Below are 15,014 nucleotides of genomic sequence, written 5' to 3'. Positions count from 1 at the left end.
CCGTGTAACCGGGGCTCCTGCACCTGTGGCCGTGTAACCGGGGCTCCTGCACCGGTGGCCGTGTAACCGGGGCTCCTGCACCGGTGGCCGTGTAACCGGGGCTCCTGCACCGGTGGCCGTGTAACCGGGGCTCCTGCACCGGTGGCCGTGTAACCGGGGCTCCTGCACCGGTGGCCGTGTAACCGGGGCTCCTGCACCTGTGGCCGTGTAACCGGGGCTCCTGCACCGGTGGCCGTGTAACCGGGGCTCCTGCACCGGTGGCCGTGTAACCGGGGCTCCTGCACCGGTGGCCGTGTAACCGGGGCTCCTGCACCGGTGGCCGTGTAACCGGGGCTCCTGCACCGGTGGCCGTGTAACCGGGGTTCCTGCACCGGTGGCCGTGTAACCGGGGTTCCTGCACCGGTGGCTGTGTAACCGGGGCTCTCGTACCTTGGTAAGTATACCTCTCTGTAATCTGGACTTTTTGATCAACCGGCACCACGCCGGTCCTGTCGGTGCCAGATAAAAAAAAGAGTTTCCTGTATATCAATACAAGTTGTTGTTGTGAACTTGTAATGAAGGAAATGCATTTACATCTGCTATTTCCCCACATATTGATTTCCTAACATTTGTCTCAATGATCGTTGGAAGGTGCCAAGTAGAAGCAGGGCCCCATAGGGAGGGAGTGATGAGCAAAGAAACCGGCGGGGTGGTGATCCTAGGCATATCTCACGGACCCTCTGAGCAGCCTACTTTCACACAGTGTTGATACAGAAGCTTGTTGCTTGCTAAACTTTGTTCTGACATTTGGTACAGTGAGAGAGATTATAAAGGGAGTAGATAGAACACACACACTGCCACCTACAAGTGTGTGGTTAGACATCCTGTACAGGCAGTGCTTTGTGTATTGGATATTGTCAGTCTCACCTTATATTATACAAGCGTATGATCTCTGCTCTCCTCCAATTCTGGCCTCTTGCACACACCCCGATTTTAAATCGCTCCACCACTGGCAGCCGTGCCTTCAGCTGCCAAGGCCCTAAGCTCTGGAATTCCCTCCCTGAACCTCTCCACCTCTCCTTCCCCTTTAAGACGCTCCTTTAAGACCGACCTCTTTGACCAAGCTTTTGATCACTTTCCCGAACATCTCCTTAGGTGGCTCGGTGTCAAATTGTTTAATAACGCTCCCGTGAGGCGTTTCGGGACGTTTTATATTATGTTAAAGGCGCTGTATAAATGCAAGTTGTTGTTGTTGTCGTCATGCTGTAAATAAACAATCTGGCCACTGGGTGGCTCTGTGCTAATTGTCATAGAATGATACAGCACAGAAGGAGGCCATTCGGCCCATCGTGCCTGTGCCGGCTCTTTGAAAGAGCTCTCCAATTAGTCCCACTCCCCCCTGCTCTTTCCCCATAGACCTGCAAGTTTTCCCCCTTCAAGTATTTATCCAATCCCCCTTTTGAAAGTTACTACTGAATCTGCTCCCACCGCCCTGTCAGACAGCGCATTCCAGATCACAGCAGCTCGTTGCGTTATAAAAAATTCTCATCTCCCCTCTGGTTCTTTTGCCAATTCCCTTAGTTGGCGATGTATAGGGATATGCAACAAAGTTAGGTTGTTGGCCTTGCCAGGCCTCCAGGCTGGGTTTAAGTTTCCCGCAAGCAAAGGCCGGACCATTTTTGGTTACATGTCGGCATCACGCAATAATGCACACGGCCACCAAATGTGTCAAAAAAAACCAGCGAGAGGGGCATTAAGAGTGAGATAGTCAGTATGACAGAGAACGGGAGCGCGCGCGAGGGAGAGAACGAGATCGTGAGAGAACGAGAAAGGAGAGAAAAAAAGAGGCAGACTCGGATACATAGACACAGTGCACAGAACAGAAGGGGGCCATTTGACTCGCGGTGTCTGTTAGTGCCTGGAGCTATCTACTCCAAGCCCATTTCCCCGACAAAGCATTTTTTGTTCTAAAGAATCTCTTGTATGGCTGTTAATTAAACACCTTTTTACAATCCACACATTCTCTCAATTCATGTACTCTGAATTTCTGAAAGAATTCAATGGGTGAAGCACGGTTTTCTGTGTAATTTATAAGTTGGCGATGTGCATGTACGTTGAGAACTTTTAACCTACTTACTCTGCATTTTGAAAAGCCACCACTCCCATCTCGTGAAGTACGAAAGGGTCCTCGGGTGCCGTGCTCAAGGCCTGACTGAAAAACCTCTCTGCCAGTTTGGAATTGTTGGTCAGTCCGTACTCGAGCCCAATATACAACATTGGTAAATGACACCTGCGGGTAACAGAATGAAAAATCTCTAAAACGGCAGCCCTTTCTAATGGGTATAAATAAAATCAGAATCAGTGAACACAACGGGCATTAGGCACGGCACAGAAATACCTGCAAACCAAACCTTGCTTTATTCACACAAAGACTAGCCAACAGGCACGCAGGTTTATGGATTTAAGTTGAACTTCTCAATTCTCTTAAGACAAATGCTAACTATATTCAACTGGTTTAACACCAATGACAGGCAGGAAAAGGTCGAGGAGCTAGGAAAAAGATTAAAGAACAGGACCCCTGGATTACTTCCAGTGCCACATGCTGCCGAGTACAGAAACAGGAAGAGAGAGCAGGTGACTGCGTGGCTGGAGAAGTGGTGCAGGAGGGAGGGCTTCAGATTTCTGGGGCATTGGGACTAGGTCTGGGGAAAGAGGGACCTGTACAAGCACCTGAACAGGAACAGGGCTGGGGCCAATGTCCTTGCAGGGAGGTTAACTGGTGCTGTGGGGAGAGTTTAAACTAATTTGGCGGGGGTGGGGAGAACCAGGGCGCAGCAGCAGAGAGGAGAGATGAGGTGCATAGAAAACTAGGAGGGACAAACAACAGAACAGGGATTAGATGGAGGAAAAAAGCAAAGCCGATTAGCATGGTGTTGGAATGCATGCGTTAATGCGAGAAGTGTTACAAATAAGGCCGGCGAGTTACAGGCGCAGGGTACCACATGGGGTTATGATATAGTGGCTATAACGGAGACCTGGCTTAAACATGGGCAGGAATGGAAACTAAACATTCCCAGCTACAGTGTATTCAAAGGGAAAAAGGAAAGTGGGGGCAGTATTGATCAAGGATAATATTACAGTTCTACAGAGGGACGATATACTAGAGGGTTCAAAGACTGAATCTATTTGATTAGAGTTAAGGAACAGAAAAGGAACTGTTACATTGCTGGGCGTTTACCAACGTCCGGTCTTTTTTTTTTGTGCGCGGGACCTTTAACGGGCAGCACAGCCCATTCAATTTTTCGCACTTGCGCGGCTATTTACATTGAAAAGTCCGTGAGCGATCTGCACGGGACCTCCAGACCACTGTGCAGACGTGTGGCTGCGCAGCTTAGCGGGCACATTGGTGTTTACTATCGACACCCAAATAGTGAAAAGGAGATAGAGGAGCAAATCTGTAGGCAAATTTCAGAGAAATGCAAAAATAAGAGAGCAGTAATAGTAGGGGACTTCAATTTCCCCAATATAGATCGGGGAAAAACAGAGTAAAGGGTAAGGAAGGTGAAGAATTCATAAAGCGTGTACAGGAGATCTTTCTTAATCAATATGTTTCTAGCCCAACAAGGAAGGAAGCAGTGCTGGATCGAGTTCTGGGGAATGAAGTAGGGCAAGTGGAGTGTGTTTCAGTGGGAGAGCATCTGGGTAATAGTGATCACAATATAATTAGGTTTAAAGTAGTTACGGAAAGGGATAAAGAAAAATCAAAGGTGAAAATACCCAGGTGGAAGAGAACAAATTCCAGTGATGTGAGAAGGGAGAGAGAACAGGCGGACTGGAAACAAGATTAACCAGGAAAACAGTAAATAAGCAATGGCAGGCCTTCAGGGTGGAGATAGTTCGCATACAAACCAAGCCTATTCCCAAGGAGGAAAGATGGGGCATCCAAAGCTAGAGCTCCCTGGGTGACAAAGGAAATAGAGGATAAAATAAAACAGAAAAAGGCGGTTCATGACAAATGTCAGGTACAGAATACAGTCAAAAACCAGGCAGAATACAGAGTGTGCAGGGGGAAATTTGAGAAAGGATACAAGAAGGGCAAAGAGAGAGTATGAGAAAAGATTAATGGGTAACAAAAGGGAACCCAAAAATCTTTTATAAACATAAAAAGTAAAGAGATAGTTAAAGGAATGGTGGGGCCAATTAGGGATAAAAAGATCTTCTTGTGGAGGCGGAGGGCATGGCTGAGGTACTGAATGAGGACTTTGCATCTGTCTTCACTAAAGAGGATGAAGTTAATGTCACAGTACAGGAGGGGGAAGTAGAGATATTGGATAGGATAAAAATAGATAGAAAGTAGCTGCTAAATAGGTTGGCATCACTCAAAGTTAACAAGTCAGCCAGTCCAGACAGGATGCATCCTAGGTTGCCGAGGGAAGTTAGGGTGGAGATAGCAGAAGCTCTGACCACAATCTTTCAATCCTCCTTGGTATGGGAGTGGTGCCAGAGGACTGGAGAATTGCAAACATTACGCCCCTGTTCAAAAAAGGGGAGGGGGATAAACCTGGTAACTGTAGGCCAATCAGTCTAACATCAGTGGTGGGAAAACTACTAGAGATCACTGTCGAGGACAAAATTAATTCTCACTTGGAGAAGCATGGGTTAATAAAGGACAGCCAGCACGGATTTGTTAAAGGCAAATCGTGTCTGACTAACCTGACTTGAGTTCTTTGATGAAGTAACAGAGAGGTTTGATGAAGGTAGTGCAGTAGATGTTGTGTATATTAACTTTCAAAAGGCATTTGATAAAGTACCACATAGCAGACTTATTCAGAAAATAGAAGCACATGGTATTAAAGGGACGGTGGTAACTTGGGTACGTAATTGACTAATGGATAGGAGGCAGAGAGGAGTGGTGAACCGAGGTTTTTCCGACTGGAGAAGTGTATGCAGTGGGGTCTCCCAGGGGTCAGTATTAGGACCATTTTTTTTCTTGTTATATATAACGTGACCTGGGCCTGGGTATAGGGAGAACAATTTTGAAGTTTGTGGATGGTACAAAACTTGGCAATGTACAGGAAACTCTCTGGTATCCGGCACCGACGGGACCGGCGTGTTGCCGGTTGATCAAAAATTCCAGGTGACGGAGAGGGTTATCTACCGAGGCTATTTTTAACAAAGAAAAATTAAAAAATCAAGAAATGTGCAGTATACAGTAATTGGGTACTCACCTACAGAATGTTGTGTTAAATGGATGGTGAAAGATGCTTGATTAAGTACAGTACTGCCAGTTGAGGGCAATACAATGCAATGACTACCAGCAGCGTGGGAGACACACAGTACCCCTGTAAAATGGCGGATCAGAAGAGACTACCGGCAGCGTGGGAAAGTCAGACTCCTGTTACAGGGGTTTTGAGGTGTTCCGACTCCCGACAGCGCGGGAGAGTCAGACTCCTGTTACAGGGGTTTTGAGGTGTTCCGACTCCCGACAGCGCGGGAGAGTCAGACTCCTGTTACAGGGGTATTGAGGTGTTCCGACTCCCGACAGCGCGGGAGAGTCAGACTCCTGTTACAGGGGTATTGAGGTGTTCCGACTCCCCACAGCGCGGGAGAGTCAGACTCCTGTTACAGGGGTATTGAGGTGTTCCGACTCCCGACAGCGCGGGAGAGTCAGACTCCTGTTACAGGGGTATTGAGGTGTTCCGACTCCCGACAGCGCGGGAGAGTCAGACTCCTGTTACAGGGGTATTGAGGTGTTCCGACTCCCCACAGCGCGGGAGAGTCAGACTCCTGTTACAGGGGTATTGAGGTGTTCCGACTCCCGACAGCGCGGGAGAGTCAGACTCCTGTTACAGGGGTATTGAGGTGTTCCGACTTCCGACAGCGCCAAGAAGCCGAGTAGTGGCAGTTTGGAGAACTACCCCCACTGACTAACTCGGCCACCGCGGGAGACTCGGACTCGGCAACATTGCCGGTTATTGAGGTGTTGTTTTCGGAGTGAGAATTTTGCCGGTTAATAGAGAATGCCGGATATTTAGGTGCCGTTTAAACGAGAGTTTCCTGTAGTAAATAGTCATAGAGTCATAGAGTTTTACAGCACAGAAAGAGGCCCTTCAGCCCATCGTGTCTGCGCCGCCCATCCATCCCTGTCCAGTCTAATCCCATTTTCCAGCATTTGGTCCATAGCCTTGTATGCAATGGCATTTCAAGTGCTCATCCAAATGCTTCTTGAATGTTGTGAGGGTTCCTGCCTCCACCACCCTTTCAGGCATTGAGTTCCACATTCCAACCACCCTCTGGGTGAAAAAGTTCCTCCTCAAATCCCCTCTAAATCTCCTGCCCCTTACCCTGAATCTATGCCCCCTTGTTATTGACCCCCCCCACTAAGGGGAAAAGTTCCTCTTTATCTACCCTATCTATGCCCCTCATTATTTTGTACACCTCAATCAGGTCCCCCCTCAGCCTTCTCTGCTCCAAGGAAAACAACTCCAGCCTGTCCAGCCTCTCTTCATAGCTGAGGCGCTCCATCCCAGGTAACATCCTGGTGAATCTTCTCTGCACCCTCTCCAAAGCAATCACATCCTTCCTATAGTGAGGCGACCAGAACTGCACACAGTACTCCAGCTGTGGCCTCACCAGCGTTTTGTACAGCTCCATCATAACCTCCCTGCTCTTATATTCTATGCCTCGGCTAATGAAGGCAAGTATCCCATATGCCTTTTTAACCACCTTATCTACCTGCTCCGCTGCCTTCAGGGATCTATGTACATGTACACCAAGGTCCCTCTGACCCTCTGTACTTCCTAGGGTCCTACCACTCAGTGTGTATGCCCTTGCCTTATTTGTCCGTCCAAAATGCATCACCTCGCACTTTTCAGGGTTAAATTCCATTTGCCACTTTTCCGCCCATCTGACCAACCCGTTAATATCGTCCTGTAGCTGGAGGCTTTCCTCCTCGCAATTTACCACCCCACCAATTTTCGTGTCATCTGCGAACTTACTGATCATACCTTTTACATTCTCATCCAAATCATTTATGTAGATCACAAACAATAAGGGACCCAGCACCGATCCCTGAGGTACCCCACTGGACACAGGCTTCCAGTCACAAAGGCAACCTTCGACCATCACCCTCTGCCTCCTGCCACTCAGCCAGTTTAGGATCCAACGCGCCAAGGCACCCTGGATCCCATGGGCTCTTACCTTCTTGACCAGTCTCCTATGCGGGACTTTGTCAAAAGCTTTACTGAAGTCCATGTAAACCACATCCACAGCATTTCCCTCATCCACCCCACTAGTCACCCCCTCGAAAAATTCGATCAGATTTTTAGACATGATTTACCCTTGACAAAGCCATGCTGACTATCCCCGATTAATCCTTGCCTCTCCAAGTGGAGATTAATTTTGTCCCTCAGAATTTTTTCCAATAATTTCCCCACCACAGATGTTAGACTCACTGGCCTGTAATTCCCTGGTTTATCCCTGCTACCCTTCTTGAGCAGGATAGTAGCAGACTTCAGGTGGACATAGATAGACTGGCGAAATGAGCAGACACGTGGCAGATGCAATTTAATGTGGATAAGTGTGAAGTGATGCACTTTGGGAGAAACAACATGGAGAGGCAGTAAAATCTAAATGGCATTATTTTGAGGGGAGGGGGTGTTCAAGAGCAGAGGACCTGGGGGTGCATATTCACAAATCCTGGAAGGTGGCTGGGCAAGTTAATAAGGCAGTTAAGAAAGCGTGGGATACTTGCCTTTGGTGATTAAGGGCATTGAATACAAAAACAAGCAAGCCATGCCAAACCTTTACAAATTATTGGTTAGGCCTCAGCTGGAGTATTGTGTCCAATTCTAGACACCACACTTTAGGAAGGATTGGAGAGCTCTTTCAAAGAGCCGGCACAGGCACGACGGGCCAAATGGCCTCTTTCGGTGCTGTAAGATTCTATGATTCGAAGTCATTTACTTTTAAAACATTCCGTTCCTGAACAAATACTTAAAAATGTAGATGAGTACTGGGCAAAATACCATTCCAGGGAGTGGTGGAATGTAAACTACAAGGAAATGATACAGTCCAGGAATTGAGACGACAACAATCTTTCTTGAATATAGAGCCTCATCACATCCTGGGAAAGCCCTAAAGCACTTTACAATTAATGGATAACTTTTGAAGTGCAGCCATGGTTGTTATGCAAGCACATGCGGCAGCCAATTTGCTCACAGCAAGGTGAAATAATGACCAGCTAATCTGCTTTTGATGGTGTTGGTTGAGGGAGGAATGTTGCCAACAGGGCACTGCAAGGACTGTCCGCTCTTTGCCAAATGGTGTCACGAGATAATTTACACCTGAACAGACAGACAGAGCCTCAGTTTAATATCTCATCCGAAAGACGGCACCTCAGACAGTGCAGCACTCCCTTAGTATGGCACCGAAGCGTCAGCCTGGATTATATGCGCAAAATTCTACAGTGGGACTTGTAGGAGAGTGGCTTCCAACTCAGAGGAGAGAGTTCTCCTAACTAAGCCAGGCTGACACTGGTTGGAAGGTTGGGAACGGGGTGGTAGTTGGAGAAAGTGTGAGGTGTCGGGTTTTTTTCCCCCCCAAAGACAGGGTGTTGATGTCAGTTTTGAAGATCATGTTGGCAGATCATGCCAGCAAGCAAGGTTTCAAACCAAGTACTTGATGGCAAAAACCAACAATGCTGTTGGTTTGAAATCCAAAGATTTGCTGGAGATCACCAATGAGGTGAACAATCATTCAGCTTGCGTTAAAAGATTTACTGACATCTGCCCATTCCAGTGGAGAGCCAACACCTACCCTTTCATTAGCTGTGCTGCGGTGAAGTAAGCAGCCATGGCCTGGTCATGTTCTCCTTCCACTGCAAAGGAATGGCCATAGGCGATCCACGCTGGCCCATAGGTTCGTTCAAGGGTTGTCGCCTTACTGAAAGGTTAAAACAACTTCAATTAGAAAAACAAGCCAACAGAATCCTTCCCAATTAACAGGGATTGCTGTATAAATCAGAAGTGAAACTAGGGTTTAGATTAGGGCATACATTTATCACCAGATAAACAGAGGTTAGAAGAATGCTTTTTAAGATATAAAAGGTTAGAGGAATGGGATAGCTCTGCAGAAAGCCAGCGCAGAACTGGCCTCCTTATGCTCTGCCAAATTCTACGATGCAATTAAGTTCAAACAGTCAATAGCTTCAAGTCACTGTGCATCCCATGTATGGAACAGGAGTGGGCCATTCGGCCCCTCGAGCCTGTTCCACCATTCAATTAGATCATAGCTGATCTGTACCTCAACTCCATCAACCCACCTTCAATCCATGTCCGTTGCCCAACAAATAGCTGTCAATCTCAGTCTTAAAAATGTGACTTAGCTGTGCACACTCTCAGTTAAGCTTGACCCCGTGTCCCTGGTTCTAGATCGTGTGGCAATCGCAAACATATTATTCGGATGCAATTTGCCTCATCCCTTAAGTATCCTGAATACTCAATTTCTATTAGAATCGTAACAAGAGCTGGCCACTGTTGTCAAGTGTGAGGTACCTGTAGCAGACGTGAGTATTTTTATAGTAATGATACCCTCAAAGACTCACACCGGTTATTATTCAATTGAGGACAATAAAAAAAAAATCACATTTTGCTTTTGAGAAAGTTGGTTTGCTGTGTCTCCAGGGTTTGTTACTGTGCTTTTGTAGCAGCACGTGTTAGCTTTACTGCCTTTTGAAGAGGACGATTACGTTCGAACACTCCATACCCCCAGATGCCCTAAAATAACTTAAAGCATAGAAAAGTGGTCATGTGAAATAATGTACTTTTTTTTTTTAGAAACAACAAAGTTCAAAAAACGTTTTTATTTTCGCTCTTGAATAGCGCACTGAGAGATCTGTTTGTGTCTTATGCTTCATTGGGTTGAAGCCATGTATTCAAAAACATCATCAGGGTGAGTAATTGGGGAAATACCAGGCAGTCTGGGGCCTGTTCTTGGACAGTCACTCACCACAAACTACCCCCTTCTGGACAGCAACTCACCCACTGGGCACGAGGGGTACCAACCCCGAACAACTTGACCACCAGTATATGTAGGACCCCTCCCCATTGTCCCCAACCCTAACTAACCCCAGAACCCAAGGCCAAACAAGCTGCCTCGCCCCACCTCCCGCTCTGCACTGCTCCTCCTGCAAGCAGCCTGAAGTCACTGCGTGTCCCATATATGGAACACAGGAACAGGAGGAGGCCATTCAGCCCCTCGAGCCTGTTACACAGGAACAGGAGGCCATTCAGCCCCTTGAGCCTTTTTCACCACTCAATTGGATCACGGTTGATCTGTACCTTAACTCCATCTACCCACCATGGTTCCGTAACCCATACCCAACAAAAGTCTATCCATCTCGGTTTTGAAATGATCAATTGACACCCAGCCTTAATAGCATTAGAAGGGAGAGTTCCAGATTTCCACGACACCATGAGAAAGAGTGCTTGCTAATTTCACTCCTGAATGGCCTGCCTCCAACTTTATTATGGGAACATACACACAAAAAATGCCTGTGTGCACATCTAAATATACAATGACATCATAAAATTTATATCCGGTTTTAAAATTCTAATCCTGGTTTTCAAATCCCTCCATGGCCTCGCCCCTCCTTACCTCTAATCTCCTCCAGCCCTAGAATCCCCCTGGATCTCTGCGCTCCTCCAATTCTGGCCTTTTGCGCATCCCTGATTTTCATCGCCCCGCCATTGGCGGTCGTGCCTTCAACTGCCTAGACCTCAAGCTCTGGAATTCCCTCCCTAAACCTCTCCACCTCTCTCTCCTCCTTTAAGACGCTCCTTAAAACCTCCCTCTTTGATCCAAAGCTCACCTGCCCTAATATCTCATGTGACTCGGTGTCAAATTTCATTTCTGATAATCGTTCCTGTGAAGCCCCTTGGGACGTTTTATTACATTAAAGGTGCTATATAAATATAAGTTGTTGATTTACCCTTAACTGTACAACGGGATATCAGCAAAATTAAAAATGAGAACAAAGAGAAATAAATTTACAAATAAAACAAACAGCTACAGTAACTACCCAATAACCCAGGGTAGCTGTTAACGTTCTTACCTGAGATATCTCCTGGCATGTTCGTTTTTGTGGCCAACCATGAGGTAGTAACAGCCCACAGCAAACCAAGACACCTGTGTACGAATCACAACCCTCAGTTCCGGTAAAGTGAATGTTTTATATTAAACACAATACAATACAATACAATACACACTGGAACTGAAACTTCTTTACCCAGAGAGTGGTGAGAATGTGGAACTCGCTCCCACAGGGAGTGGTTGAGGCGAATAGTAGAGATACATTTAAGGGGAAGCTGGATAAACACATGAGGGAGAAAGGAATAGAAGGAGATGCTGATAGGGTGAGATGAAGAGGGGCGGGAGGAGGCTGGTGTGGAGCAGAAACACCGGCACGGACCTGTTGGGCCGAATGGCCTGTTTCTGTGCTGTAGATTCTATGTAATTCTACATAACTGAAAACACATGCCATGGGATTGCACAAAGGTTCAACCAGTGGGATGATGAGCCACAGGGAAGCTGATGGGCCCCGGATTTAATCCCTGGTCTGTGCTTGGTTGGCTGATCGCTGCTCGATTGACGACAGGGGCTCAACTGACCCCAGTCCCCATAGATTAGGATGGGGAAAAATCAACCGGGGTACCCCCCCCCTCCAAATCACCGCCCAGCTGGGATACACCCCACCACCCCCCTCCAAATCACCGCCCAGCTGGGGTACACCCCCCCCCCCCGAATCACCACCCAGCTGGGGTACACCCCCCCTCCGAATCACCGCCCAGCTGGGATACACACCCCCCCCTCCAAATCACCGCCCAGCTGGGGTACACCCCCCCTCCAAATCACCGCCCAGCTGGGGTACACCCCCCCTCCCCCCCCCCCCCCGAATCACCACCCAGCTGGGGTACACCCCCCCTCCGAATCACCACCCAGCTGGGGTACACCCCCCCTCCGAATCACCACCCAGCTGGGGTACACCCCCCCTCCGAATCACCACCCAGCTGGGGTACACCCCCCCTCCGAATCACCACCCAGCTGGGGTACACCCCCCCTCCGAATCACCACCCAGCTGGGGTACACCCCCCCTCCGAATCACCACCCAGCTGGGGTACACCCCCCCCCCCCTCCGAATCACCACCCAGCTGGGGTACCCCCCCCCCCCCGAATCACCACCCAGCTGGGGTACCCCCCCCCTCCCGAATCACCGCCCAGCTGGGGTACACCCCCCCCCCCTCCAAATCACCGCCCAGCTGGGGTACACCCCCCCCCCCCCCCGAATCACCACCCAGCTGGGGTACCCCCCCCCCTCCAAATCACCGCCCAGCTGGGATACACCCCCCCCCTCCAAATCACCGCCCAGCTGGGGCACCCACCCTCCGCACCCCCCCTCCCCGAATCACCACCCAGCTGGGATACACCCCCCCTCCCCCCCGAATCACCACCCAGCTGGGGTACACCCCCCCTCCCCGAATCACCACCCAGCTGGGGTACACCCCCCCTCCCCGAATCACCACACAGCTGGGGTACACCCCCCCTCCCCGAATCACCACCCAGCTGGGGTACACCCCCCCCCCGAATCACCACCCAGCTGGGGTACACCCCCCCCCCCCCCCGAATCACCACCCAGCTGGGGTACACCCCCCCCCCCCCCCCCGAATCACCACCCAGCTGGGGTACCCCCCCCCCCCTCCTCCAAATCACCACCCAGCTGGGGTACACCCCCCCTCCCCCGAATCACCACCCAGCTGGGGTACACCCCCCCTCCCCCGAATCACCACCCAGCTGGGGTACACCCCCCCCTCCCCGAATCACCACACAGCTGGGGTACACCCCCCCCCGAATCACCACCCAGCTGGGGTACACCCCCCCCCCGAATCACCACCCAGCTGGGGTACACCCCCCCCCGAATCACCACACAGCTGGGGTACACCCCCCCCCGAATCACCACCCAGCTGGGGTACACCCCCCCCCCCCGAATCACCACCCAGCTGGGGTACACCCCCCCCCCCCGAATCACCACCCAGCTGGGGTACACCCCCCCCCCCGAATCACCACCCAGCTGGGGTACACCCCCCCCCCCCCCGAATCACCACACAGCTGGGGTACACCCCCCCCCGAATCACCACCCAGCTGGGGTACACCCCCCCCCCCCGAATCACCACCCAGCTGGGGTACCCCCCCCCCCCTCCTCCAAATCACCACCCAGCTGGGGTACACCCCCCCTCCCCCGAATCACCACCCAGCTGGGGTACACCCCCCCCTCCCCGAATCACCACCCAGCTGGGGTACACCCCCCCCCCCCCCCCCGAATCACCACCCAGCTGGGGTACACCCCCCCCCCCTCCGAATCACCACCCAGCTGGGGTACACCCCCCCCTCCCCGAATCACCACCCAGCTGGGGTACACCCCCCCCCCCCTCCGAATCACCACCCAGCTGGGGTACACCCCCCCCCCCCTCCGAATCACCACCCAGCTGGGGTACAACCCCCCCCCCCGAATCACCACCCAGCTGGGGTACACCCCCCCCCCCCGAATCACCACCCAGCTGGGGTACACCCCCCCCCCCCGAATCACCACCCAGCTGGGGTACACCCCCCCCCCGAATCACCACCCAGCTGGGGTACACCCCCCCTCCCCGAATCACCACCCAGCTGGGGCACCCCCCCCCCCCCGAATCACCACCCAGTGAGCCCCTAGTGGGAGGTGCACCTTTGCGGGCAGGTTGTGGCTCACCTGTGGTCAGGTAGCTTGCTGACATTAGCAAGGCTCTCACATGAATGAATGACCATTTTGGAAACCATATTCCAGCAAGGAGTCAGAGGCTTCAGGAGAGATGAGATGAGAGAGTAGAGAATAGAGCGATATAGAAAAAGGAAATAAACAGCAGCAACTGTAGCTACTTACTGGATTATTGGGGTATAAATCCACCAACTTGTGCGCAAGGTAGAACAGTTCTGAAAATTTGAACGAAAAATGTAAAAAAAAAAAATTAGGTACATGCAAATGTGTTATTTTACAACCAGAAAAACCATCAGTGAGAAAATTACAGAGAGACGGAGTCAGAATTCAACAGGTTTACACAGAGCATTCGAGTCATTCTAAAGTAAAAACTGATTTTCAAAAAGAATTGTCACCAGCCTTTAAAAATGGGGAAGGAATGAGCGAAGAGGAGGAGAGCTCCAATATATAGGACCAAGGCAGCTAAAGGATCTTTCGCCCAAGGTGGAACAGGGGAAGCAATGACGGGCTGATAGGCAGAGAGGCAGAGAGAGGCAGAGAGGGCAACGGAGGGGGGACATGAGGCTGAAGAAGGTTGCAGATGTGGGTGGGCCGAGATTGGGATGAGATTTGTAGACAGGGATTTTGAGTTTAATTTATGTTAACTTAGGGAAAAGAAATAAGCATCAGAACAGAAGAGTTGATTCAGTTCCTACCATTTGCTTTGTTCAATTCCACCAATGTTCCGATGTGCACTGGAAGGAGCACGGCATGGTAAGGATCTTTATTCATCACCCTATCGAAAAACATACGCCAAAATAAATGTTACATTTGAGGTTTTGAAATTAACCCAGTGTACAAACAATTGCTTTTTAAACAATCATGGATATTCTTCAGCTTCAGGGGTCAGCCTTGGCGCAGTGGGCAACACTCTTGCCCAAGTCAGAAGGTCGTGGGTCCAAGTCCCACTCCAGAGACTAGAACATAAAATCTAGGCGGACACTCCATTGCAGTGCTGAGGGAGTGCTGCACTGTCGGAGTTGCCGTCATTCGGATGAGACGTTAAACCGAGGCCACGTCTACCCTCTCGGGTGGATGCAAAAGATCCCATGGCACTATTTGAAGAGCAGAGGAGTTATCCCCAGTGTCCTGGGCAATATTTATCTCTCAACCAACATCATTAAACAGATTATCCAGTCATTTATCTGATTGCTGCTTGTGGGATCTTGCTGTGCACAATTGGCTGCCA

The 15,014-nt window shown here is 50.1% G+C and overlaps 1 protein-coding gene across 1 annotated transcript in view; it reads right to left on the bottom strand.

Annotated features, from left to right (window-relative positions):
• Positions 1–14,579, bottom strand: part of cdc16 (cell division cycle 16 homolog (S. cerevisiae)) — a 34,094-nt gene extending 19,515 nt beyond the window's left edge. Inside the window, exons 1-5 of the mRNA XM_085998369.1 lie at positions 14,482–14,579; positions 13,952–14,001; positions 11,093–11,166; positions 8,797–8,922; positions 2,117–2,269 (exon numbers count right to left, since the gene is read on the bottom strand). Of these exons, the coding sequence (XP_085854495.1) occupies positions 2,117–2,269; positions 8,797–8,922; positions 11,093–11,166; positions 13,952–14,001; positions 14,482–14,575 (497 nt within the window). The 5' untranslated portion in view covers positions 14,576–14,579. The remainder of the gene's footprint in view (positions 1–2,116; positions 2,270–8,796; positions 8,923–11,092; positions 11,167–13,951; positions 14,002–14,481) is intronic.
• Between the last annotated feature and the right edge of the window lie 435 nt (positions 14,580–15,014).

Source organism: Somniosus microcephalus, chromosome 10 (assembly GCF_052327205.1).
Source record: "Somniosus microcephalus isolate GS21.2 chromosome 10, FLI_Smic_1.0, whole genome shotgun sequence".
Taxonomy (NCBI): Eukaryota; Metazoa; Chordata; class Chondrichthyes; order Squaliformes; family Somniosidae; genus Somniosus; species Somniosus microcephalus.
This window is presented reverse-complemented; position numbering and strand designations above follow the sequence as displayed.